This window comes from Tursiops truncatus, chromosome 2 (genome assembly GCF_011762595.2).
Source record: "Tursiops truncatus isolate mTurTru1 chromosome 2, mTurTru1.mat.Y, whole genome shotgun sequence".
Lineage (NCBI taxonomy): Eukaryota > Metazoa > Chordata > Mammalia > Artiodactyla > Delphinidae > Tursiops > Tursiops truncatus.
In genome coordinates, this window is record NC_047035.1 from 45,520,192 (window position 1) to 45,535,169 (window position 14,978).

A 14,978-nucleotide genomic window follows, 5' to 3' on the forward strand; every position below is an offset into this window, starting at 1 on the left:
GGGCTGACTCGCCCCTCTAAACATAATTCCTGCTTCAGAAGCGGCCGCCCGCGAGCAGTCAGAAAAAGCCACTGCCCCTTCGGCCCTCGGCGGCCGAGGGCTAGGTGAGGCCGGGCAAGGGTCTCGCGGGACTCCCGCCGCGCTTCCGGCCCCACCCCAGGCCCCTCCCAGGCCCCTCCTCCTCCTCGCCCAGGATGCACCTGGTTGAAAACAAAATCCCACGTGACTGACTCTGCTCTCAGGCCATCATGGCGTCTCCCAGTGGGAAGGGATCCCGGGCGCCGGAGGCTGCTGGCTGCGGGCCCCAGCCCGTCGCCCGGGACCTCGTAGACTCCGTGGACGATGCGGAGGGGCTGTATGTGGCAGTCGAGCGGTGCCCACTGTGCAACACCACCCGCCGGCGGCTGACCTGCGCCAAGTGCGTCCAGAGCGGCGATTTTGTCTACTTCGACGGCCGCGACCGTGAAAGGTACGGCAGCCGCCACGGCCCTATGGTTTCTAACCCTGGTGTCTCCACCGGCTCGGAGGCTGGAGCCTGGGGCCTGAGTTTGGGCCCCGGAGCCTGAGTTTGGGCCCCGGAGCCCAGCGAGAGGAGGGGGAGGTAGGGTGGGTAACTGTTTTGCGCCGGCGCTTTGCTCCCAGGAGAGAGTCGGGGAGGGAGGCCAGAAGAGAGAAGATCGCCGTTTCCCCTTAACCCACTCGAGAGGAGTCTGACCTCACGGTGCTCTTGGGTACTAGAGAAGAGGGATAGATGGTGGTTGTGGAGAGGTCTTCTCCTATTACTGCCATAGAGTTGGATTCTCGGTACTTTGTTCCACTCCAATTGAAATGCTGGGTTTAACCTTTGTTTTCGAAAGCACGTTCATTCTCTAGAGGAGAGACCAAAGGAGAATCAAATAACTGGTTAAGAGGGATTCGGGCCCTGGTAGCCTGTGTCACAGGTGGATCTTATCAGACATGCTTACTCTAATGTGTGAACTAGGCTAGCTAGTTCCTCCCTTTTCCAAAGATTGTTTTAGATGCTAAGGAGTTTGGGTATGTGTTTGGCTTTGTTTTAAAATCCAGATTGGGAGCTGCAAGCCCTTAGTTAAGAGAATTCAAGAACGCGTTTTGGCCTTGTTTTGAAATTTAAACAAGAGACCTGCAAGTCCTTGGTTAAGATAATTGAAAAATTAGTGTGATTAGCTGCAAGGTCTCTCAGGCCCAACTTCTGTTTCAATAACTTAGTGTCAATGATAGTAAGCCAGCTAATTTTTTCAGTGCAAAAGTTCAGGTATTAATTCATGTACAACAACCCGGTAAGTTATTTTCTGTAACATACTGCTAAAGAAACTGCACAGTACCCTGCCCTGGGTCACACAGATAATAAGTGTGGGGACCAGAATTAAATTCCAGGCAGCCTGAACCCATATGCCATGCACTTAACCCCTGGATTATATAACGGCTGTATTTGGAAGTGTTTTTTGAGTTGCTGACAGTCCTCTCATCATGAATGGAGTTCATTTCTTTTTCTTTTGAGGAGATTTGTATGATACAATCTTTTAGTTCATCACTGTGTCTCATTGATGTACTTGATGACTTTAGAAACTGATGATGTAATAAGTAATAACTTTAAAAATTAATACAGTTTTATCATAAGAATACTAGGTATGAGATGGAAATGTCTAACTGATGGAGTTTATCATGGGTTCAGTTCTGGACCCTCTTCTCTATATACTTTTTCTTAGATTCATTTCCATAATTTAAATATTGTCTATATGCTGAAGACTGCCAGACTTGTATCTCCAACCCAGGCCTTTGTGAAATCAAGAAAACAGCTGCATACTCTGTCTGTATTTAAATTTGTAATGAGAATCTCCATCTTAATATGGCATACTGAATTCATGATTATCCGTCATAAATCTGTTCCTCTCATGCTCATTCCAGCCCAGTAAATGGTAACCTCACTCTCTGGCACAGGCCAAAAAACCTTCCAGTCTTCCTTGACTCCTCTCTTAATGCCACCATGTATAATCCCATCAACAAATCCCATCCACCCTTCAAAACCTATCCTAAATCCTAACCCTTTCACTCCCTCCTGGTTTGGTCCACCAGAGGATTATTGCCTCTTGAGTTCCTGCTTCCACCCTTTCTCCTTTATAGTGTAATTCCCATATTGCAGCCAGAGTAACACCACTCCTCCATTCCTTTGTTCACATCTTCCAGGGGTTTCCTGTTTTACCTAAAGTAAAAAAAGCCAAAGTCCTTATCCAAAGTTCTGTATTGTCTGTTCCTCCATTGATCTCCTATTGCTTTTCCCTTACCCACTCTGCAATACCATCCTGGCCTCCTTGCCAGTCCTCAAACATACCACGAACACTCCTGCTTCAGGACCACTGCAGTCTTATTCAGACTGCCAGAACTCTTTTCTTCTAGAAGTCTTCAGGGCTCCTTCCTTTGATTCCTTTAGGCCTCTGCTCATACATTAGAGGAACTCTTTCTTTGGACTATTCAACTGAAATAGTAACTTCCTTTCCCACTTAACCTGCTTTATTGTTTTCCATAGCACTTATCACCATCTTATGGTTTACATATGAATTTGTCTAACTGCCCCCTGCTCCAGTGATGTAAGCTCTGTGAGAACAAAACAGTTTTGTACTCTGCTGTATCCTCACATAGTAGAAGCTTAATAAAGATTTGTTGAATGATTGGGTCAATCTACCCTTCCTTCCCAAACTTAGTACGATTCTGAATCACTTCATTATTATAAATCATGACCCATTTGTCACTAAAGCCAGAAACCCGGGAGTTATCCTAGCTTTTTCCTTTTTTCTTATTCCGTGTATCCAAAATATTGACAAGTCTAATTTGATCTGCTCCAGAGTAGATCTTGAATCTGTCTACTTCTAGTCCAGACCACTATCATTTCTCTCCTGGCTACTTATTAGTTTCCTTTCTTTTACACATACAGCTCCTCCCTAGCCTTCCTCTGGCCTTCACATAACAGCCACAGTAGAAATGTAAATCAGATAATGTCACTGTTTGCTTAAACCTTTTCAGTGGGTTTCCACTTTATTTAAAATAAAATTCAAGCTTCTTACTATGGCATATTAAGCCCCATGTGATTTGGCTACTGCCTACCTTCTAACTTTGGCTGTAAGGTTGAGTTTAAAATGTGGTCTTTGGATTCAAGTTGTATTGAATTGAATCCAAGCTCCACCACTTGCTATGTGATTTTGAAGTTTCTTAATCTCTCCTGTGCTTATTTCATTTTGAAAATGGAGTATCTAACTTCATAGGTTTCTGGTAGTGATTACATAAGAGCATGCACTGAAGTACTTAGCATGATGTCTAGCATGTATTACGTACTCAAAAAATAAACGCTTGCCATGTACCCTCATGTTCACAGCTCAGTAGTTGGGCCTTCTCTCACATCCTCAGACACATGAAACTTTTCCACCCGTGAGTCTTTTTCCTTGCTGTTCCCTCTGCCTGGAACACTGTTCCTCCTGATTGTCACTTTTCCTTTCATGGCTCAACTTAAATGTCACTTCCTCAGTGAGACGTCCCTGACCTTCACTAAGATAGGTCCCCACTTCCACCTCTCCCCCCCCCCATTTCTGTCACAATACTCAATTCTTTCATGGTATTGAGCATGGTAAGTGGTGTTACTTTTTTGAGGAAAGTAACTGCATCCAGAATGTAGTTCCACACAGGCATGAATTCTGGTTTTGTTCAGTTGGATCCCCAGTGCTTAGTGCAGCGGCAGTGGGTAGCACACAATAAGCAGATTGTTAAAGGAATGGTAAAGGCAAGACAACTTTAGAAGCTGAAATACAAATTATTTTCGGAAGAGGGATGTGTTATAGTGGATTTCTTTTTACTTTTCCAAGCAGAAAAGTGAAAAATAAATACCAGAACCATTCAAAATTTAGAAATGAAAAAGAAATTTTAAGGTTCAGGGATAACAGACAGCTTCACTTCACTTTCTTTCCATCGTTCCCCGTTCTGAACCTTGTATTCCTAAGGAAGAGGAGTTTGCTTGTTTGTTTTCGTTTGTTCCCAGAACAGTGCCTAGCATCTAATAGGATGTGAGAATCTGTTGAGATCCAGGACCACAGTCCTAATGGTCAAATCAGTTTTACTGAGCTCTCGTTGGGTACAGTTATCTGCATAAAATATTCTGGCAGTTACAGAAGAGAAAGGCAGGTCTCTGCTCTCAAAGCTTTACACTGACTACTAATAAGCCTTAAATTTCTTGGGCCAAAGGTTGATTGTGAGATACTCTGTTGTCTTCAGTATTTAAGAAAAATTTTGCTTTCAGACTCTTTTTTCCTTTTACTTATGAAAAGCTCCTCACTAACTGTGGGAAACCACTTTGAAATAAAATATGGAATCTTACAGTACAATTTAAATACTCTTGTTTAACCTCTGATTCTTTTCAGTAAATTAGCCAGATTAGCTGTGCCTATAAGGATCTTGAATGTGATGTGCATATCAAAGTTCTTGTAAATGTAGATTTTTTTCATGTTTAATTAATAGACTAGCTGAATAAATAGTTTGTAATGGTTTAGCAGTTCAAGGAAAATTAGATATTAAAGAACAAATCTGTCTCCCAATAATTAGTTCTTTTGACTCCTAAGAAGGGAACATGCATCTTTACATAATTTTGTGGACAGTATGAGTTTGGCAGTTAGATTGAAAAATACCTGAATGCGCTACTTTTTTTGTTACTGTTCAGTGGGAACACTTCCTTATAACCTTGGTACCCTCCCAGCACTATCCTTTCCTCATCTCCCACCTTGGCCTCAGTCCGAAAACAGTGCCCACTTTCTTCTCTGCTTTTTCATCTGCCTTTTGATGTGTGTGCTTCCTTAAGAGATGAAGAGGAATGATTTTAAGCAGTACTCTCAACACAATCTCCTTTGGATCTTGTACTGGAGAACATTTAAAAATTACAGGTCTTGGACTTCCCTGGTGGCGCAGTGGTTGGGAATCCACCTGCCAATGCAGGGGACACGGGTTCGATCCTTGGTCTGGGAAGATCCCACATGCCGCAGAGCAGCTAAGCCCGTGTGGCACAACTACTGAGCCTGAGCTCTAGAGCCTGTGAGTCACAACTACTGAGCTTGCGTGCCACAGTTACTGAATCCTCTGCGCGTCTAGAGCCTGTACTCTGCACCAAGAGAAGCCACTGCAATGAGAAGCCCGTGCACCGCAACAAAGAGTAACCCCTGCTCGCTGCAACTAGAGAAACCCCGCGCACAGCAGCGAAGACCCAAAGCAGCCAAAATTTAAAAAACTAAATAAATAAATAAATTTATTAAAGAAAAATTACAGGTCTTTTAACAGGAACATAATTTTCTGGATTGTACATTTATCTGACACCAAAAATAAGACTGCTACCCAATAGATAACAAGTTGAAGTAATCTTTCCACTCAAAACTGAAAAAAATTGCTTACCAGTTTATGATAGTGTAGGAGTGTTACAGGGATCATAATCTGAGGATACCCAGGAACATCTGCCTGCTGGTTTAGGAACCAGTTATTTTAAAGTGTGGATCAAAAAGAAAGGCAAAATTTATGAGCATATGGGTAGTATTGCTTTTCTTTCTTTCTTTTTTTTTTTTTGCGGTACGCGGACCTCTCACTGTTGTGGCCTCTCCCGTTGTGGAGCACAGGGTCCGGACACGCAGGCTCAGCGGCCATGGCTCACGGGCCCAGCTGCTCCGCAGCATGTGGGATCTTCCCGGACCGGGGCACGAACCCGTGTCCCCTGCATCGGCAGGCGGACTCTCAACCACTGCGCCACCAGGGAAGCCCAGTATTGCTTTTTTAAAAAAAATTTATTTTGGCTGCACTGGATCTTAGTTGCAGCATGCGGGATCTTTTTAGTTGCGGCATGCGGGCTTCTTAGTTGTGGCATGCAAATGATTAGTTGCGGCATGCAGGTTCCCCGACCAGGGATTGAACGCAGGCCCCCTGCATTGGCAGTGTGAAGTCTTACCCACTGGACCACCAGGGAAGTTCCTGTATTGCTTTTATATGTACGCTGCATCAGGAATGATGCAGCACTACCTTCACTGATGAGTTTTAAGAATATATGCTACAGTTCTACCAAGAAACAGAAATATGGGCGCTGAACAAATTGAGAGGTGGGATAAAGGACGAGCAAGAAATGTAGATGTTACTAAACATTTCAAGGGGAAGACACAGCCAACATCCAAAAAACTACCCTTTAGACATCTCTGTTCTGCCCTCCAGTATCTTTTTGGTTGTCAGTCACTATAGCTAATAAAAATATTGTCATGGGATTTTGATTCTGGGCCCACATTTTTATGCCCCACTCAACAGAATAAAAGCTCTATAGGTAGCTGGACTCCCCATCTTTAGACAAGGGTTTATCAACCTGAGTTCTGTTTGGTATTGTCTTTCAAGAAGGGTCACAACTCCCATCCCATGCAGCTTATTAATTGTATTTACACCAATACATGTGGATCTGCTAAGAAAATGTAACTTTTGTTTTCAATCAGTATCAGTGGCTACTCTTAACATTATGTGTACCTTTTAGAATTTATAAAAGAATTTCACATTTATTATGTCATTTGTTCCCTACCACAAAACTGTGAGTTATTAATCTGTTTTTAGAATGAGGAAACTCAGAGTAGTTGTTCCTTACTTATTGCTGGGCTATGCTAATTCTTGAATTTACCTCTAGATCTGAAATACATGTATAAATAAATAAATAAATATTCAGTTTAATACGTTAGTAAGATTAAGTGCAAAATCACTCATTGCAATGAAGAAAAGGGAAACTAGCCTATATTATGTGCTAAGTGCCTGTACCTGATGCTTTCACATTTATCTTATTTAATCCCTATAACCAAGTAGGATAATCACTATTCCCATTTTACAAGGGAGACAATGAAACAATGCTCTGCTTCTACTTTCTCCTAATCACTTAACCTTCATTCCTGCCAGTGGAGTATGTTTTTACTACAGTTAACCCTTGAACAACAGGGGTTAATTCTCCTGTAATTTATAGTCAGCCCTCCTTATCCGCAGTTTCTCCACATCCACAGATTCAACCAAATTCCGACCATGTAGTACTGTAGTATTTGCTGTTGAAAAATATCTGCATATAAGTGGACCCACTCAGTTGAAACCCACATTGTTCAAGGGTCAGCTGTGTATTTTCTCATACCTAAATATTCTAACATAAGATAGAAGAACCATTCTGATAAGGACTGTGTTTTTTCATATTGCAGTTGTCCATAAACATTATATCCTTAAATGCCTAAAGAATTTAAGGGAGAAAAATTTGATGGCTAGTAATTCTTGCTGTGTTAGTATCCTAGTTCAAGAAATATGCAGTTCTTTAACCATTTCTGCTTAAATAAGGGAGATTGCTGTGCTATTCTCCAGGTGCATCTGTGCTCTCTCTTCCCCAAGAAGCCTTTCTGCCTTATTTCTAGAGCCAGAATCATCGTTAACTTTTCACCAAACCTGTATCCAAATTCGAGCTGGGGATCATTCTCCACCACTGACCTAAAAACTGTTAATGCTCATTTTCTGCTTTTAGATTTAAGGAACCTAAGGAATATAATCGGTGTCAAGAGACCTAAGGACTTTAGATACTTTTAGGGGATTGTGTATATTTTTACAGTGGATATGATCCTCAAAGGCAGAGCTTGAGAAATTTTAATTGATTGAATACTGTCTTTTTTTCTGATTATAAAAGTATGTATGATTATTGTAGGAAACTTGTAAAGTACATTAATACCTAAAGAAGGAAACAGATTTTGCCCATATTCTCACAACTGTTAGTGTTTTGTTATATTTGCTTCCAGCCTTGTTTATATGTATGTGTGTGCTTGTAAATATATTTTTTTCATTTGGAATCATACGATGTGTATATAGTTTGATGCTCTGCTTTTTTGTTTTCTTTAACCCAGCATCTCATAAACACATACTAATGTGTTTGTCTACAAAAATATTTTGATGTCCTTCATGGCCATATGGTGTCATTTGATAATCATTCTCCTTTTGGACATTAAAGTTTCCAGTTTTTGCTATTATGACTAATTCCACAATTGGCATAAATCTTCTTCGTCACCTCTGATCTTTTCCTTGAATTGCATAACTGGTTCAAAGGGTTTGCTAATTTTTAAGGCCCTCAATGGCATATTCAAAAGTTTTGTGTTTTTTGTTTGTTTGTTTTACCTTTCTTAAAATACATTAGTAGTGTTTCTTGGACTTTTCTATTGCCATTACCCTAGGCACAAAGGATGAGGGAAAGAACTGAGAAGGCGGATGGAGGGATTAGAGTTATTTTATGAAAGACACTAAGTAAGTGCTCAGTAAGTTGTAGGTGTTATGACGATGTTAATGATCATCTAGCACAGAATTAATAGTAGGATCCCTGATAGAGTGCATGCCCGGGTGCTACTTTTCTGATCGCGTGGGACAGACTTAGGTGACCAGTCCCACCTGTAGCCAGATCCACTCAGTCGCCCAGGACGACCTGTGGCCATGGGATAGCGTGGAGTGATGAGGGTCACACTCTTAACTGATCCTTATCAGCAGCACACTCCTGTCCCTGCTGTCCCGCTGGTGTATTGAGGTTCTCTAGGGCAGGACAGATTAACTTCTCACCTGTGAAACAGCAGAATTTCCTCTGCCTATAATGCCTTCCTTCCCTTAGCAAGGCCACCTCTAACCTGTCCTCAAGGGGCAGCCCACGCAAATGTGACTGCTGGAGAGCTCCCTCTGAAGCCTGAGCTGGGTTGTGTGCCATCTCTTGTAGCACTGTTGACTACAAGAGGTGGCACACAACCCAGACTCTGTATGACCATCTGCTCCTAGTTTTCATCAGTCTCTATCACGGGGGCACTTTTTAAAGTCAGCTTAAGGGAGTACTTTTGTAGGGAAGAAAAGCAAATATAAGTCTGGAGGAATTTGGTAAATAACAAAGAAGGCATTTTTAAATTGGGAAGGAAAATATAAGAAATAGTGTTGTGGGGACTTCCCTGGTGGTCCAGTGGCTAGGACTCCATGCTTCCAACGCAGGGGGCCCAAGTTCAGTCCCGGGTCAGGGAACTAGATCCCACATGCCACAACTAAAAAGAAAAAAGGATCCTGCATGCCACAACGAAGATCCCACGTGACGCAACTATGACCCGGCTTAAATAGATAAATAAGTAAAGAAAGAAAGAAAGAGGGAGGGAGGAAGGAAGGGAGGAAGGAAGGGAGGGAGGGAGGGAGGGAGGAAGGAAGGGAGGGAGGAAGGAGGGAGGGAGGAAGGAAGGGAGGGATGGAGGGAGGAAGGGAGGAAGGAAGGGAGGGAGGAGGGAGGGAGGAAGGGAGGGAGGGAGGGATGGAGGGAGGGAGGGAGGGAGGGCGGGAGGCAGGGAGGGAGGAGGGAGGGAGGGAGGGGGGGGGAGGGGGGAGGGAGGGAAGGGGGAGGGAGGGAGGGGGAGGGAGGGAGGGAGGGAGGAAGGAAGGAAGGAAGGAAGGAAGGAATAGTGTTGTAAAAGCCCTGATGCATGGTATAGTTTACGGGCAGATTCTTTTCGGAAAACAATAGAAAACTGTAGAGCCACTGAACAACAACAACAAAATTGATAAATGTATCTGCATAAAATTTTGGAAAATTTGTAGAGCAGAAACATAAGTAGTCACCAAGCAGATTGAGGAAGAATAATTTCAAGATGTATGAAAGGAAATAGATAATTTCTCTAATAAATAACCCTTTAAAAAAAAACTATAGAACTTCCCTGGTGGCGCAGTGGTTAAGAATCCACCTGCCAATGCAGGGGACACGGGATCAAGCCCTGGTCAGGGAAGATCCCACATGCCGCAGAACAACTAAGACCGTGCGCCACAACTACTGAGCCTGCACTCTAGAGCCCACGAGCCACAACTGCTGACCCCACGAGCCACAACTACTGAAGCCCACATGCCTAGAGCCCATGCTCCGCAACAAGAGAAGCCACCGCAATGAGAAGCCTGCACACAGCAATGAGGAGTGGACCCTGCTCACTGCAATTAGAGGAAGCCCCATGCTCCGCAACAAGAGAAGCCACCGCAATGAGAAGCCTGCACACAGCAATGAGGAGTGGACCCTGCTCACTGCAATTAGAGGAAGCCCCATGCTCCGCAACAAGAGAAGCCACCGCAATGAGAAGCCTGCGCACCACAATGAAGAGTGGACCCTGCTCACCGCAATTAGAGAAAACACGTGCACAGCAATGAGACCCAGTGCAGCCAAAAATTTAAAAAAAAAAAAAACTATAGAAAAGTGAACAAAGGGCATAGGGGGATAACAAAAGAAAAGTAGCCAATAAGATAGGAAAAGGTGTTAAACATTTCTAACTGTGAAATGAAGAAAGGCAAATAAATGAATTGTGAACTGTCTTTGAAGAGAGGGAGTGGGAGGCCAGTCAGGTTAGCAAAGAGTAAAATGGGCAGTGCTGCGAGTAAGAAAACAGGTTGGTAGGGTTGGAAATATAACATGAAATGATTCCGAGGAAATTTAAAGATAACTGCCAGGAGTTGCCATGTAAACCTAAATGCACCCAGATATTCATTTCTAACATTACTGATAATAGTGAAAATTTGGAAGCGGTGGCAATGTTCATCAGTAGGTATTTCTGTAAATAAATTATATGATGTCCATTCAGTGAAATTCTGTGTACCTGTTAAAGAATGAGATAGGTCTTTATGTTCTGAAGTGAAAAAGGATACAAAACATTTTACGTGATAAACCTAGCTTCAAAGACAGTATATAAAAAAGGCCTTTCCCCCCTTCCTTTTTCTTTTTTCTTTTTTTTCCTAATCTATCTCTGTGAGTCCTGGGATGGAGAATGCAGAGGATGGATGAGGAGCTGGTGAGCAGTTGGCTCGCTGACCAGCTGCATTCGTTGATAACCATCTGCTTTTGCTTTGTTCACACCACCTATTTTTCATTTCCTTCATGAAGAATGACATTACTCATGAAGTGTTTGATACAGTAGGAACTGTTATCTTCTGTTTGTTATTCCTGCTGTCCTCTGTATGTTTATGTTTTAAGTTTGTTGTTGTTTTGTTTTGGGTTTTTTTTTAAACAAAATCCAAGAGAACTAACCAGCTTGATATAAAGCTGGACAGTGTTATCATCCCAATTTGTTTTAGTGCAAAGTGGCATTTTTTACAACAGATCTGATTTATAGCCCCTAAAAGCAGGATTTTATCCTCCATGTCAGTCCTTTGTTTACACAGGTGGATGAGTGTTGTGAGTTTGTCATCTCCTTCAGCTTATCGGAGCATGAATCACCACATTAGGTAGAAGTAAATACCACATTCGTTTCTCATTTTTGATAGAAGGAAATGGAAGCATATAACAAGTAACCTGTCTAGTTCACAGCCAGTTGCAGAAAAATGAAAGATTAGATTTCTTAACGTTCTGTAAAATGCTTTGTCATAAGTTGCAGGCACATAGTAAATGCCTGATAAATTAATTGATGAATCTATGAATTTGTCCACATTCCACACTGGTTTCTGAGTTTTCTAATATTGTTTCATGTAGTTACCACCTTACTGGCCATTGCAGTGCCTCCCAATACAACTTTGTGCAGTGATGTTCTGTATCCATGCCATCCAGTAAGGTAGCCCCCAACCATATGTGGCTATTGAAATGTGGGTAGTGCAGCTGAGAAACTGAATTTTTAATTTAATTTTAATTTAGTCATGAAAATATATAATTCTGTCACATGTAATATTATCTGATTTGGTTTCTTGTTTAATATATATTGTACATTTTCAGTGATTGACTATTAAATGGTAGGGTCATAATTAGACCATTTTATCCCTTCCATTTAGAAGTAGATATCTGGGTATGTTTCAGATGTGGGATTATAGAAATAGTATGTTAGAGAGACTTTTATGTCTGGATTATTTTAAGGAAGAGATTTTTAGGGCTGTTATGGTTCTATTAAATTGTTTTCATTTTTTCACGAGATAGCCAAAGGCCTAATCTTGGACTCCACACCATGTTACTGTAGCATGTGGCATTACCTTTGTTTTTTTGAAAGTAGTGAGCTACCATTAGCTCAATTCAAAATCAGTTGCATGATGTTAGTCATACATTTTTTTTTTTAACCTAAAATTCTTATTAAGCAACAAGTCATTTTAGGTACTCGGTAGCCACATGTGCCTGATGGCTACCGTGTTGAACAGCATAGACCTAGATGATATGAGTGTCACTGCTAGCCACCTTCAGCTAGTTGACATTTATAGAACTCTGTATCCAGCAGCTATAGGAAACACTTTCTTTCAGGTGCACATGGAACTTTGACCGAGACGTGCGCACCATATGCAAGGCCATAAGATAGCCTCAAGTCAAAAGATTAAAATCTCATAGAGAATACTCTGGGACCACATCAGCATTAAAGTAGAAAAATAACAGTACGTTACAAAAAAACCCATATATCTGGAAATTGAACAATACACTTCTAAATAATTCATTGGTCAAAGAGGGAATTTGATGGAAGATTAGAAATGTCAAACTAAGTGGTAAAATACACGATATCAAAATGTTTAGGGTTTAGCTTAAGCAATACTTCTGGAGGAAATTCATAACTCTGTATACTTATATTAAAAAGGGAGAGGCTTAAAGTTGATGATTGAACTTCCTACCTTAAACTGCAAAAAAACCAAACTAATCCCACATAAGGTAGCAGGAAGAAAATAAGAATAAGGGTAGAATAGTGACAAACAGCAAAAATGAACTGCAATGTGATATTCTTTCCTTTTAATAACTTTTATTAAGTAAATTGCTAGCCCGTAATGACTAGCAGTAAAATTAGAAAAAAATTGTACTTTAAGAATTATAAGGAACCAATTTATAAATGAGAGTAGGGTTAAATTAAGCTTAATAATTATAATTATTTTTATAATGGAAGCCTCTGTTTTCTTGAATTCTGATTCATTTTAGTGCTCTGATTTACCTGTTTTGGAGGACAATTTAAACTAGGGGTGAAAAAAACCTATAGGCATATTTTATAAACCCATGAAAGAGTTTTAAAGCTGAGAATTTGAACTTAGTTTTAAATAACCAAATGATAAGCAGCTGTGTGCCATTGAGAAGATATGTTCAGGACAGTGACATTTCCTGATGAGTCTGCAGAAATGTTTGGCTCTCAGGAATTTGCATAATCTCATTCAACTGAAAAAAAATAAACATTTAAATAAAACACTGAATTTTTTTCTTACAGGTTTATAGACAAGAAGGAAAGGTTAAGCCAACTTAAGAGCAAGCAAGAAGAATTTCAAAAAGAGTGAGTTTTCATTTTGTTTTTTAATTTGTGGAGGTTGTCTTGTCACCACATGGTTTAATTCAGTGCTGTGGTATGCATACATGTGGATTGCTAATTTATTGAATTTAGGTTACAAATCTCCCCGTGTGAAGAGCAGAACATCTGGGAGAAGCAAAATAGGAGAGATGATCAAGTTTCTAGAAAACACTGGGATCAAACCTGGTGCCTGGTTCACAGCAGGCAGTGACTGGATGGATGAATCAAACCGCTGGCCCTGATAATTGACGTATTGTAAATGGGTCCAGGACAAAAGGCATATTAGACTAGCAGTGGTGGCTCTTGTAGGACATTATTGCTTCTGTTTATCTTTATTCTTCTGTATCAGGGTTTTGCAAAGTGTGGTCTGCAGAACATCTACATCAGAATTCATTAACTTCGGTACTGGTTAAAAATGTAGATTCTTGGAATCCTGTCCTCAGGTATCCTGATTCAGTAGGTCTGGGGGTACGCCCAGGAATCTGAGTATTAATGAGCACCCGATGAATCTCTCATCCTCTGGATTTGGGAATTGTCCTGTAGAACCTTTTATCCCAAACTGATCCAGTCACTATTCTCCATACACACCCCAGACCTGATTAACACATTTATGAGTAGATGAAATCTTCAGAGATACTCTGCATTAGAAAAACCCGCTTAGATTTAGTTAACTCAGTCATTTCTCTAACTTACTCTATCACGGAAACTTATTTTTCCCTATAGAACACTTCATTCCTTAGAACAAATTTTTGCCTAAGCTGGCTTATGCCTTTTTTTAAAAAAAAGTAATTAATTAATTTATTTATTTTTGGCTGTGTGGGTCTTCGTTGCTGTGCACGGACTTTCTCTAGTGGCGAGTAGTGGCTACTCTTCGTTGTGGTGCACAGGCTTCTCATTGCGGTGGCTTCTCTTGTTGCGGAGCACGGGCTCTAGGCATGCGGGCTTCAGTAGTTGCGGCACAAGGGCTCAGTAGTTGTGGGTCGCGGGCTCTAGAGTGCATGCTCAGTAGTTGTGGTGCACGGGCTTAGTTGCTCTGCGGCACATGGGATCTTCCCGGACCAGGGCTCGAACCCATGTCCCCTGCACTGGCAGGTGGATTCTCAACAGCTGCACCACCAGGGAACTCCCATGGCTTGTGCCATTTTGCGGGGAGCTGACAATAGCATTTGGACCATGAATTCTCTTGTAACTATCATTATTATTAATTATGACTGATGGAAATTATTGATTATGACGGAGGACAAAGGCTATGGCTGTTATGGAAGTTTATTGTGAACGTTTATAGAAAGGCTCTGAGCTGTATTAAAAGTGCAAAAGGAAGGAGGTGAGAAAAAATTGAAGAGAGCAGGGAATCTGGGAAACATTTTTCAGTGCTTACATCCCACTTCGGTATATCCAGCTGTTTCTAAGACCTTATTTTAAAAAGTTGTTGATTTTGCATTTTTGAGCTTCACCGAATTCATTATTTTAAGAGCATATTTCCTTTGTCTCTTCTCCATACAGAGTGTTAAAAGCTATGGAAGGAAAATGGATAACAGATCAGTTGGTAAGCTATAAGAAGAATTTAAATAATATTCTTTACACTTGAGGTTACATGTTTTTAAATTGGCAGAACTTAAAAAATCATTTCAAATTTAAATTTATTTTTGATCATTTTTGGCAGTTCTC

The 14,978-nt window shown here is 41.2% G+C and overlaps 1 protein-coding gene across 2 annotated transcripts in view; it reads left to right on the forward strand.

The window, feature by feature from the left end:
* The first annotated feature begins 62 nt into the window (after window positions 1–62).
* ATG14 (autophagy related 14) overlaps window positions 63–14,978 on the forward strand; it is a 37,876-nt gene continuing 22,960 nt past the window's right edge. The window contains exons 1-3 of one of the 2 annotated variants that reach the window (XM_004328634.4): window positions 63–469; window positions 13,233–13,295; window positions 14,814–14,856. In XM_004328634.4, coding sequence (XP_004328682.1) covers window positions 249–469; window positions 13,233–13,295; window positions 14,814–14,856 — 327 coding nt within the window. In that variant the 5' untranslated portion in view covers window positions 63–248. Of the gene's footprint in view, window positions 470–13,230; window positions 13,296–14,813; window positions 14,857–14,978 lie in introns of those variants that run through there. The other variant, XM_019923760.3, reaches the window with a different exon arrangement.